General features: G+C 38.2%; 1 protein-coding gene across 1 annotated transcript; it reads left to right on the top strand.

Moving 5' to 3' along the window:
• LOC121875731 lies at positions 1–10,252 on the top strand. The gene is made up of 3 exons (XM_042380385.1): positions 1–200; positions 8,601–8,722; positions 9,518–10,252. The coding sequence occupies exons 1-3, from the start codon at positions 123–125 to the stop codon at positions 9,621–9,623; spliced, it is 306 nt and encodes a 101-aa protein (XP_042236319.1). The 5' UTR covers positions 1–122; the 3' UTR covers positions 9,624–10,252.
• Positions 10,253–13,030: the final 2,778 nt, after the last annotated feature.

Below are 13,030 nucleotides of genomic sequence, written 5' to 3' on the forward strand. Positions count from 1 at the left end.
CGGAGGAGACAGAGCTGGGAAGCAACAAGTAAAAAAAAATAAAACTTAGACAACATTACGTAAGGAAAAACGACATACAGTAAATCAGAAAGTAGAAAATTATAGAGATAAACGAAGATACAATGAGCAACACATCATCGCTGCTTCTCCTCGTGTGGTTGGTGGTGACGGCAGCCGCTCACGCCAGGGTCATCGACAAAGTAAGTCTTCAAATTACCTTATTATTCTACGTATTTGTTATTTCCTCGCGTTTAGTTTTTTTTTTTTTTATGACTGGTGACTTATGAGTTTTATGATTGACACATGTCGTTTGTAGAAATTCTTGCGCTTCTACAGCTAAGGTCTTAAAGCATGTAAATTGATTGCTCTTATTAATCCCTTGAGTATAATGACTTAACCCCTGAGTACAAGGTCGTCGTACTCAAGGGATTTAGACAATGTTCTCAAGGGTTTAAATGATTATACTCAGGGGGTTTAAGTCATCGTACTCAAAGGTTAAATAATACCCAAGGGTTTAAACAACAACAAAAAACAAGAATGGAAATAATTCTTCCTACTTACAGATTTCGCATTGTTCTTCATATATTTGTGTTGGTGGCAAGAGATAACTAACTTGGCTACAAACTGGATATATGGAAATACAGAGTCTACTTAAATTATATGACCCATTTTAAAACTATATCTTCAAAAATATTATTGGTCACAAACAACTCATATAGGTTTTATTTTTGTTTTCTCATGGTAGGCTTCCAAATGTGCGGTGTGTGTACTATTTATAATATTTTGTGGAGGAAGGTGGCCTCTCTAGTAGGGTATCCAGCGCCCTAGATAGCCTGGAGACGACACTGCATTCATAGTTGTGACCTGGGCGCTAACCAGCTTGACACATTCATAAATCAACATCCTTACATTTGAACTGTCAGTGATGGTATCGTCCAGTGCTTGCGTCACGTTCATTGTTTACCTCCCGGCCTGCACTGTCTGTCAGGCCCCCTCAGTATAATTATTGATTCGATCTTCACCCTGCATGTTTATTGCCCTATATTACTTTCAGGTCTTCCTTATCATTTTCAGACCTACTCTTACTATTTGCAGACATACCCTCCTATTTCCACGAACTTTCCTACCATTTTCAGGTCCCCCTACTATTTAATGCTTTTCCCTACCATTTCAAGCCGACCCTTCGACTTTCAGACCTTCCCTACCATTCCCACGCTCTGCCCTACCATTTTCAGGCCCATCCTACCATTTTTATATTTCCCTATAATTTTCAGACCTACCCTATCATTATAAATATAAAAACCTGGACGTTAAATACAGGGAAATCAGATTGTAGATACAATAAATCAGATTTTAAATAAAGAAAATAATCGGACATGAAAATAAACGAGACTTTAAATATAAAAACAGGAACTGAAACACAAAAAAAACAGAGCTTGAAACATTAAAAAAAAATCGACCTGGAGGGCAGGGTGTATCTAATTCTCTATAAGTGAGCCGAGAATAACACACAGAAACACATCCTAGGAGAATTTAATAAAGTGTGAATATACGGTACATCTCCGCGGCAATAGAGTTAAAAGTACAAACCAACTACAACATAACACACAAGTCTACAGGTTCATATCAACACACACACACACACACACCCACACACACACACACACACACACACACACATTCGTCCCATTTTTTTTTTGGGGGGGGGGAGGTGTGTGTTTTCATGCACTGTATAATTCAATGGGAATACGTGATTTTTACTCAGGTCTCAAATATTAGTATTAATATTATTAACAGCATGGCCAGTAATATATGCACAATTCTCCTGGATATATGACCGCTTGATTATATGTATGAGTTATTGTGACTGTGATTGACTGACTGACTTAGACATATTCCTCCTCCTTGACGCCCAGAAATACCCACCTCCACCACTCAAGTCCTCCTCAGCTAACATCCTCAACACACCCAAGACAATCCTACCAGGGACTTTTTTTAGGGTGGGGGGGGGGGGGCGGGATTTCTAAGAATGTTACCTACGCGGAGCTTAAATTAAAATGCATCAGTGATTGTATCCTAGTGACAGCACCAGGACGTAGCCACCCGCTGCCTCTACTCAGCCGTGATTCCTAGTACTCTATTAATTTTAGTTTGCTCAGATGTGAATTACACGAAAGCGCTTGGGAAATTCGTGTTTTCTTCTTTCCTTGTGGTTATCAGCATATTACCTGGATCACGCGCACCCACAGTGATTTACTTGCAGATAGATAGATAGATAGATAGATAGAAAGATAGATGAGGGACCATATGAAGATTAACCACCCTAATGCTAACCCAATCTAACTTAACCTAGCACCACCAGGTAGCGTTGGGGTGTTTAATAATCACGTGAAATGGGCTGGGGGTGATAATCTTCATGTGATCCAAACACAGACAAGTTCAAGTACAGGTACAAGTACAGTAACAAAACTGTATATACCGAGTGCCTGTCAGAAACACTGCCTCATTAGACACATCAATATACGACGAAGATCCAAGGTGTGGGTGGAAGGATGGAATTCTGCCTCGTCAATCGCGACTACTTTCACCTGCGTGTTGTCTGACTGATTTGGGTGGCACAGTGGTTTTGTCTTACGATCTTAAAAAGAATTATATACTCTGGTAATATAATCTGCGACGAGAGATTATTGATTGATAAATGAATGGGTAAAATTAAGAGTAGAAGGGCGTGCGGAAGACAAAATAGATGTGGAATCAGGCAGGATTGGTATAGTTAGCCCTCAGACACGTGGGGTGACAACATAAATATTTAATACGATGTGTTATGGTATTAAGAATGGTGGTTGGTCATCTTGTGCTGGTCAACACATTTTTGGCCATTTCGGACATAATTAGTGGAGCTTGTCTCTGGCTCTTTCGTGGTGAAGAAGAGATGTTGCCATTATAAATTACATCTAAAGTACTGTAACTTAAGTAAGCTCAAACATGACAGAAGGGAGAGGTCAATATGTTTTTTTTTACAAAGTTGTTGATAACTTTGTCTGCCAGTCTGTATTAAGATAACGTACAATATACTCGTGAATATCGTACAGTCTAGTCTTAAGATATAGTAAAGTCGTCTAAAAATATCGTAGTCTAGTCTTAACATATAGTAAAGTCGTCTAAAAATATCGTAGTCTAGTCTTAACATATAGTAAAGTCGTCTAAAAATATCATACAGTCTATTCTAAGATATCGTACAGTCTAGTTTAAGATAACGTACAGTCTTCTCTAGATATCGAACAGTCTAGTCTAAGATAGCGTAGAGTTTTCTTAAGATATCGTACCGTTAAGTAGTGAAATGGTAGGACTCTTTGGCTCTATGACCTTATGTAATGACTCACTGACTTCATATCTAGTTCCATCTTTCTCCTGTTTTAAGAGTTTCACCTGTGTGTGTATGTGTGTGTGTGTATGTGTGTGTGTGTGTGGTGTGTGTGTGTGTGTGTTTGTTTGTTTGTTTATTTCCAGTAGGGTCCTTTAGTTTAAATACCAGCAGCATCTGGTATTTATTGTCTTGATTGAACATGTTTTAGCGCCAATGTTGATGTTACAATACATTACTTACTGTACTTCAACAACTAAGTGTTTTTTTTAAGCACGTACTGGAGGTAAGGTCATACACTAAACACAAATAATAAAAAATTACGTGTGATACTTTTTTTTTTACGTTGTTATAAGCAGATTAGAATTATAGGGTATGTTAATGTATGGATACTTGCATATTTCCAGCATCATTAACGAGTAACCGAAGAAATCAACTTAATCTAAATACTGCTTCGTCTACAAAACGGTAATTGAAGCACTTGAGGAAAAAAATACTGAATATAGAGGCCACCATAGAAAAAAAAAAGTCTTTGTTCCCTAATCCATAGCCCGGGTTCTTACTGTTGTCACCGCGCGCCTTCCTGTTCACCTACAACTGGACCGATTCCTCCCGCTCACAGTAATTTTCATGTATGACTTCAGTGATAATTATAAAAGCACATACATAGGTATAGACCGAGTCACTAGGCAGCTGCAACCCAGATATTATTGTTATTATTATTACATGCTCTGGCTGACCTCTAAACATAGCAAGGAACACTCAAAGGTAATCTCTATCTCCAAGAGTGCAATAACCCCGTCAGGCTACAAATATTGAATGACATGGGAGTTTTACAGCTGGTGTTATTTACACTCCTCTCACTCAATTTCTCATATTACCCCAGCCACATTATAAAGAGTTCCCGACCAACATCTTCATATACCAGTGTGTGAAATGTTCCGCCACCAATCACGTTCTCACTCTCTAGTTATTTTTCGTCAATGTTGTTACTTTATTAGTACATCGCTATCTATCAAGGACATCCCTTTCGTTTTTGGTCTGTCTGTCTGTCTGTGTTAAGTCATTTGTCTCTTTGTAATAATCAGTTATAATCTTATTCCCTCAATTTTTCGCTCGTTAATAAATCTCAAGTTAGTATGAGCAGAATTACACAGATATGTTGTTAGTCTATTTGAGGATAAAAAATCTTGAGAGTAATCGTCCTAATATAATCATTAATTTTCTGATTAATCTTTACTGGAAATGATAAACTGAATGTTTTTTTGTTTTGTTTTTTTAAGTCTTTCATATAATTATGTTGATAACAACCATAGACACTATATAATTCCGGAAACCCTTAATGACTGACTGACTGACTGACTGACTGACTAACCAGTTTGTATTGACAATTAACAAATAAGATCATAAAATAATTAAGTTAACACCCTAAACATCCTATCGTGATAAAATATACTCTCCAGATTTTTTCACCTGTTGCCAGGAGAAAAATATTATACTGTAATACCCAGTTCATTAAAAATACTTGACACAACATGTTAAAGAATTGGTATGGAAAAATCGATGTACTGTACAGTAAACATTAGTTCCTCTCAAACGTTCACCAGAAAGGTGTTGCTCCCGACACCTACATAATTATATAACTAATCAGCACCAGCAGCCCCTTTGATGTGTCAGGTCATAGAGATCAAAGCTCCCTGTAAGGGTTTTCTATAGCCTGAACCATACTTCAAAAAGACGTTTCATGAAAGATTATTTATAGAAGAATGCCAGGTATTCTGATCATCTCTAATGTATATGACAGTCGCTTAAAACAAGACCTGCCAAAACTTTTCTGATCTACCCCAAACATTCCCCCCCCCCCCAACCGCCCGACCAGGAACAAAGTAGACAGGTTACATTTACGATGAATAAAAGATTAAAAGTATAAAGAATGGTTGTATTATGATCAAAAGACCTTTAGATAATGTGGTGAAGCAATTTATCTCCAAATCGAAAGACAGACAGAAAGAGAGGCAGATACACAGAAAGACAAAGACACAGACAGACAGACACACTGATGGACAACACCAAAACCTCCCTGAGCAGTAACAATTAGCATGAGATAACAGTAACAACTCTGGACCCCGGGATAGCCTTCACCTCAATTGAACTTTAGTATTGAAGACACAACCATTGACCTGACTCATCCAACTACAATGTTTCCCCGGGATTAACCTCAGTAAATCTCATAAAAACCACTTGATAAACATGATGACACAGAATTTAACAGTTTGACTCTGTTTACCAATCCATCTTAACTAATATTTAACCTAACCTTACCTAACCTTAGCCCAACCCAACCTAATTTAACCTAACCTATCTTAACCATAGCCAGTTTGCTTCCAGAGAAGACTTCCTTGAAGGAGTTGGTGTGAAAAGTCTCAGTCATGGCTCATGGCTTAATACGTAAACAAAAATAATATATAAAAATAAACCAGGATAGTATTGTTGCGTACAAATAAGATATTAAAAGTCATTTACAAGTTACATTCCTTCATGTGTGTGTGTGTGTGTGTGTGTGTGTGTGTGTGTGTGTGTGTGTGTGTGTGAGCACCAAACTCTGCCAATATTGAGTAACCAAGATACAGCAGCGTCTCATTAAGAGTTTGAAAAGTTACCGTATTAAGTCATAAAGTTGATATGCTAATTGGATAGAAAGTGTTTGCTTCATATTGATACCAGGAACCACCTGAAGATTAGCCCCAGGTTTTTCCACCTGATGTTAAACAATCTGATGTTGCCTGGGGGTTAGGTTAGGTTAGATTGGATGGTTAGTGTTAGAGTGGTTAATCTTCAGGTGAATTAACTGGCAGAGATAATATACAGGTACACAAGAATATAAATACAGTAAATATCAGGTGAAAACAGAATCATCATTTCGCCAACCATCAGCTTACTAGCCGCTCGGGCGGTTGGTCTGTTCTTTGTTACGGAAAAAAAACCTGCCATGTTTGGTAGCGTCACACTGGATAACACCCTTCTCGCGTGTTACCCGGCCCAGGGACCACCAAATACTGTCTCTGTTTAGTGTTAATTTTTCAGATTCAGTGAAAATTACTTAAAGACCCTGACTTATGAAGCATTTCCAATATATAATAATAACAATCAGGTTGTCATGATTAATTTATATATATATTTGTTTTTTAATTTGGTCCAGGAAGTTGAGTTTAGCAAATTGCTGTATTACATAATTTCTGAATTGTGTCTGAATTTTACCAGGAGTGAGCCACTAAGCATTGCCAAACTTTTTTTCCAATCCTGCAAGAATCTTAGTTCAATTACGATTTATTTTGAATCTCCCTAACGCCTGACGACAATGGTATGCGTGAAACCAAATGCCTATGGGATGTTAAGTTGTAAGTTATGTTCCCAACAATATTACTATAACACTGAGCTTTAAATAAAAGAGTACTCCATCAGGCTGCACGTAGTCACCTCTATTAAACTTTTAGGTGAAATATTTTCAGACCAAACCAACTTTTCTGTTATGAGGTAAGGTCAGTATTAATCACTGATCTTATTACTGGAGTCTTCACCAGGCACCAATATGTGTATTTTAACAGAAAAACCCCCCACATACTTAAGAGATCAGGTAAATATTGACATTGACTTTCCCGAGTGACGAAACAGTTAATATGACTTGTAAATACTGCACACAAAATACAAACAATTGTAACGGATATTCACTTCCAATAGCCTTCTTGAGCTAAACTTTGTTATTTCAACTGACTGTATACCTGCACTACAGTCACGATCACAATCACTTTACAGCATTGAGAGTTACTGAAAAACGAATCCCTGAACTGCTCCTCTAACCATATAACGCGGATGTAATGTAGTAACTCATTTAGGTTTGATTCAGTTATGAAGGGGAGTGTCAACTAGCTCTGGTCGTGACTGTACTGCACACTACATGATAAACTAATGTAAACTTACTGAAGAAGAAAAAAAATAGTGAATAAATATCCAGCTTTCTATCTACCATCCAAGCCCGAGGTTGATGACCTGACTTTCTGCCTCATTTACACACAGTTGCAGGGTTTCAATTGTTTCTCTTACTTTGACAACACAACATACATATATTGTTTCTCACTTTGATCATTTTTTTTATGGTCCTTTACAATTATTATTATTATTATTACTACTATTATATTTTCGCCCCTAGGCCCTAATGTGGGTCATTGACCTGTGCCCTGGTGGACTAATACGGGAAAAAACATGTGAGGCAGCTGGAAAATGCTATACGTGTGTTACAGGTAATATTAAGCACAAGAAAAAAGAAACATTTGAGATGAAAAATCCGTAGGTGTAGTGACTTAGAGTGAGCGACACCAGGAAGTATACTGACCCGTAACTACAGTGAGGAGAAATTTTTCAAAGATTGTGTAGATGGGATCAGTCAGGGGTTTGTATCAACCAAGAATAGCCCGAATTACCCAAGAAAGCTGTTAAAATCCATCTAACCAAACTTTACCAAACAAAAGTATTAGGATTTAAAGCAAAAATACATCTGATGAGATTTTAGTGAAGGTATTTTGGGCGAGTGGAAAATTGGTAGAATTTTGTTGTTCTGTGGAATATTTCCCTATATAAAGACAGAGAAGATGTATAGAGGACACACCCCCCTCCCCCTCTCTCCACGCCCTGGCTGTCTGTCCATTAAGTACTTGACCTTTCCCTTCTTCTCAAGTTCAGAGTCTTCTCACCAACACTCACACACGCAAGTTATTTTGGTTGAGTCGATCACGTTATTATGTTTTACGAGACCGAAACTGTTTATGTACCTGTACGGTTTATATACGTAAAGAATTAATATGAACGTGTATTACGATTTTTCTAACTTTAATAATTTGATTACTTTCTTGTACACAAAGTAGCACCTGGTGAGCGGTACTTCATACAACACCTACAATAGGGTATTCATCAACATAAGGGATAGCTGCATATTCTGACAGATCGGGGTGTATCGGGTAATTCACCATTTAGATATCGGTTCATAGTTCGGTTGTACCCGATTCTACTACTACTACTAATAATAATAAACAAGATTACGAAATCGAATTAAAAAATAAATAAAACAAAAAACTAAGACAAGCACTTCAGAAATGAGTTTATTGACTTCATTTTGCCTTTCTGTTTGTTGTCATTTCTATTAGTTTGTGTATCTAAAATGTACTCTCTCCCTCACCCTCAGCGAGCCATCAGTGACGAGGGGCCATTCATGAACGTGGTGAGCTCCGTGTGTGACATCCAGAGTCCCTGTGGCTGGGAAATTTACGGAGACCTGCGACGTCACATCTACTACCTACGTGGCCAGTATGTCTCTACTGTGCCTCTACTGCTGCTCTTGTTTACCATGGGGAGGGGGGTGTACCATGAGGGGTGTTGCGTACTATGAGGGGGTGTACCATGAGGGGTATACCATGAGGGGTGTTGTGTACCATGAGGGGTGTTGTGTACCATGAAAGGATATACCATGAGAGGGGGTGTACCATGAGGGAGGTGTAACATAAGGGGGTGTACCATGAGGGGTGTTGTGTATCGTGGAGGGGTGTACCATGAGCAGGTGCACCATGAGGTAGGTATACCATGAGGGGGGTGTACCATGAAGGGTGTTGTGTACTATAAGGGGTGTACCATGAAGGGGGGTTGTGTACCATGAGGGTGTGTACCATAAGGGGGTGTACCATAAGGGTAATGGTGGAGAGGTCTGGTGATAGGTGAGGGTCCACTCATGAGGTAACACAGACACGGCCATAAAGGTAAAACAGACACGGCCATGAAGGTAAAACAGACACGACCATGAAGGTAACACACACACGGCCATGAAAGTAACAGATACGGCCATGAAGGTAACACACACACGGCCATGAAAGTAACAGACACAGCCATGAAAGTAACACAGACACGGCCATGGAAGTAATACAGACACGGCCATGAAAGTAACACAGACACGGCCATGAAAGTAACACAGTCACGGCCATGGAGGTACAGTATATACACCAGTTATCAACAAACAAAATGATTGTAAAAACATCTTTCTTACGTGAATATTTTTCTTTAACTAATATCTAAATTAAGTTAACTAAGAACCTCGTGTTACTGCTGCAGGTGCGAGTGTCCGCCCAGTACCCGTTGTGTGAGGGTGGAGGACAACATCATGGTGGAGGCCTACGTCTACAAGTGTCGCCGGGTTGTCTCACCTAATTTCTTCTGAGTCGCTCTACTTCACGAGGCAACAGGACTCAGAAGCACGATGGACACCTGACAACACTCCTTCATTAACAGTATAGATTTGAGTCTTCAATAAATCTTAGGGGACATAATATAGAAATAAATATGACTATGGTGGTGGTGCAAATCAATGAATATAAATATTATTCCTATAACTTACCACAAATATAGCGTAATGGAAAATATGAATAATTTATTACACATGACCGCAGTTCTATGGGCTGCTATATTGATGACGTCACATGTAAACATGCGCCATTTGTAACTACAGAGGTGCAACGACAATTTTCACTCAACTTAAAGTAACTTACTGTATGTATACAAAGTTTATGACAGAATAATGTGTTACTTTAAGTTTCAATTACATTTCGCTTAACTTTCATGGCGTTAGATGTGAAGGAAATTAAAATGTTTTGAATTTTATCTATCTAGAATAGATGAACGCTACGACAAGACTGAATTATCCTAGCTAAAAAGTTCTCTCGGTCAATGAATGAGTGAGTCGGTCAGGTTATAATGTATTCATAGCGGTGACTGAAATTGGTGAAAGATATTCATATCAAGGGTACAGTTGACGGGGTCGCTAAGGTACAGTTGACAGGGTGTACAGTTGACGGGTCGGTAACAGTACGGTGTGACAGGAGCTAAGGTACAGTTGACAGGGTCGCTAGGGTGTACAGTTGACGGGTCGCTAAGGTACAGTTGACAGGGTTGCTAAGGTACAGTTGACAGGGTTGCTAAGGTACAGTTGACAGTTACTTTGACTGATATGTTCACTTGCGTTATCGTGTATGCATTTATTACTATTTATTTCTTAGCATTATTTATTCATATGCCTGTTCTCCCTACAGTTAACATAGCAAATTACATAAAATGCACCACCATTATGTTCTCAGTAAAAAAAAAAAAAATAAATAAATTACATTAGTATGCATATCACCGTAATTCTTGAAGGTAATGGTATAAATATTCTAAAAGGAAATGTATAATAAAATGTCATTATACATTTTGAATGATGTATAACAATAAAGTCTTTAAGTGGAGAATGTGTTTTCTATATCCTGGTCATAATTCAAGAGTAATATTGTACTTTTAATGATATTGGAAAGTAAATATTATTAGAAGCACCTCAATATGGAGTGTATAAGCATGAATTATTATTGATACTCTTTGAACAAAACCCTTAACTCAAAACAGACTATCTTAATTCTACATGAAAAATACAATCTAATCTGGTCGAGTTTAAATTACTTTTGAAGTCTCAGTCGACGGTAAACAACGGTGATGCAAAACCCAACAAAGATAAGTCTCTCTGTTTAAGCTGATCAACGAAAACGACGCTTAACGAGACCTGTTGAACCAAAGTAACGACCCGTCATATATTTATTGAAGGGATGAGGTATAAACTAAAGACTCCTAGGGCCCCTTGTTGCTGTGTTGCCCCGGGCTCTCAGTTCTTAGTCCATGCGGTGTTGTTCAATTGGTTGTTTATCTAATGATGAAACAATATTCTCCAGTGAACATTCTCTTAATGAACTCTTATAGCTACACTAGGTTTGTTTAATGGTATGGAAGTTTATTGTAACATTTAACATAGCCATCTGAGCCAGCCAATATAGCCATCAGAACCAACTAATATAACCATCAGAACCAGGAAATTTGATGGTCACTTCTGTAAATAATGAAGTATGATTTTTACTTCTGTGTATTTCATGTATATAGTTATACTTTAAGTTTCACGAGAGTATAGATAATAGTATTATTTATATACGTATTATGAACGACATCTATCCTTGAAAAATGGATGATTTTAACAGTTAGGCGAAAAATCCTTCCTGCATTTTCCCACATTAACCACTTTACCCTATTACGTAATATGTATGGTTATAATATGGCAGGGTAATTAACCTATTGGGGTAATATGTATGGTTGCATAACATGGCAGGAACAAGTAGATCGATATATTACTCAGATACATCAGTCAATGAGGGTGAGTGTGGTGATTGGTGAATGTCCACAGGAAAAAAAAATATATTATGAACAATATGGATTAACTTAAGATAGTTATTTACCATATATGATATAGTGTGTCTCAGGTCGCGCACCATTGGGAAATTTATCTCGTTTTCAGTTTTGGGAATCATAACAACAACGAAGATGCTACACGAGGATCAGTTGCAAAAGAATTTAATCAACAACGTCTCAGATAACGTTAGAATGGTTAATCTTTATATGAAATAAGCTAAGGTGTCTAATCTTCACATGATCCGGGTACTACATTGTCCTTTATTCTTGTATTTTAGGTACAGTACCACCTAGTTGATATAAAATCTAGTTATGTGCAGTTTAGTATTTAAGACAAACTCACACAACCTTAAGCCACGTGCACTGTGGGTCACCTGGCAGTACGGCGCGGTGGATGTGGTGAACGAGAAAAAAAACTGTAACTTGGTGCGAGATCAATGTTTGGTTTCTATAGTTAATGAACACCACAAATAAATATCTGGTTACTTCACATACTGTGTGTTTATATAATGTTTATAGCCGTATGTGAATGTTTTAATCTCCTATAGAAATCAAATTGTTTAATCCTGTGGGGGTTTAACATAACTTCCGGGCAGACAAGACGAGAGATATCGAGTTTAAGTATTGTTAGCAGGCGAGTCACCGAGGTGTCCTTCGACCTGACGACCTCCTCCTCAGGTTCGAGGAGGGGAGTGTTCCAAGACGCAGCTAATTGAACATTCCTCACAGCCTTTATTGGACACACAGCAGGACCAATAGACAAACCACAATTATTTGATACAGCCACGCATGACGTCACGTCACTGCTGTTGAACCAACGGTTCGGGATCACCTGAAGATTAGCCCCACGCTTATTTCACCTGATGATTAACCAACCTAATGTAACCTGGGGAGGTTAGGTTAAGTTAGAGTTATGGTGGTTAGGTTAGGTTAGGTTAAGTTAGAGTTATGGTGGTTAATCTTCAGGTGAAAAAAGATGGTGGTTATCTTCAAATGATCTTATAATATTAATAGAAAGAGGAACAATAAGCTGCCAGGTAAAGTTGAGGGGGAAATAAAATAACTTAACACGACCAGTGTAGGCGGGGAAGCACTTCATTTTTGAAGAGCTCTTCTTATAAGACCCAATAGTTGCTTGATTCACCTTCTCACAATGGTCCGAGAACTTCAGTTCGTTGTCGTCATACACATCTAGGTCCTTTTCACATTTGGTCTCCGTTAATGCTGTTTCTTTACCCAGTTGGGACATATGATACGCCTCCTTACGGTTGGTACGTCCTAGGTGCGTCCTTTTACACTTAGTGACATTGAATCGTAACAGCCATTCCTCTGACATCTCTTGAAGCTCACAGATCTTTCTGAAAC

The sequence above is a fragment of the Homarus americanus genome, unplaced genomic scaffold (genome assembly GCF_018991925.1).
Source record: "Homarus americanus isolate GMGI-L3 unplaced genomic scaffold, GMGI_Hamer_2.0 scaffold22250, whole genome shotgun sequence".
Classification (NCBI taxonomy): domain Eukaryota; kingdom Metazoa; phylum Arthropoda; class Malacostraca; order Decapoda; family Nephropidae; genus Homarus; species Homarus americanus.

Coding starts and splice junctions, on each gene's coding strand:
- LOC121875731 (XM_042380385.1), top strand. CDS start 123: ATGAGCAACACATCATCGCTGCTTCTCCTCGTGTGGTTGGTGGTGACG. Junction 201..8,600: donor ACGCCAGGGTCATCGACAAA/GTAAGTCTTCAA, acceptor CCTCACCCTCAG/CGAGCCATCAGTGACGAGGG. Junction 8,723..9,517: donor ATCTACTACCTACGTGGCCA/GTATGTCTCTAC, acceptor TTACTGCTGCAG/GTGCGAGTGTCCGCCCAGTA.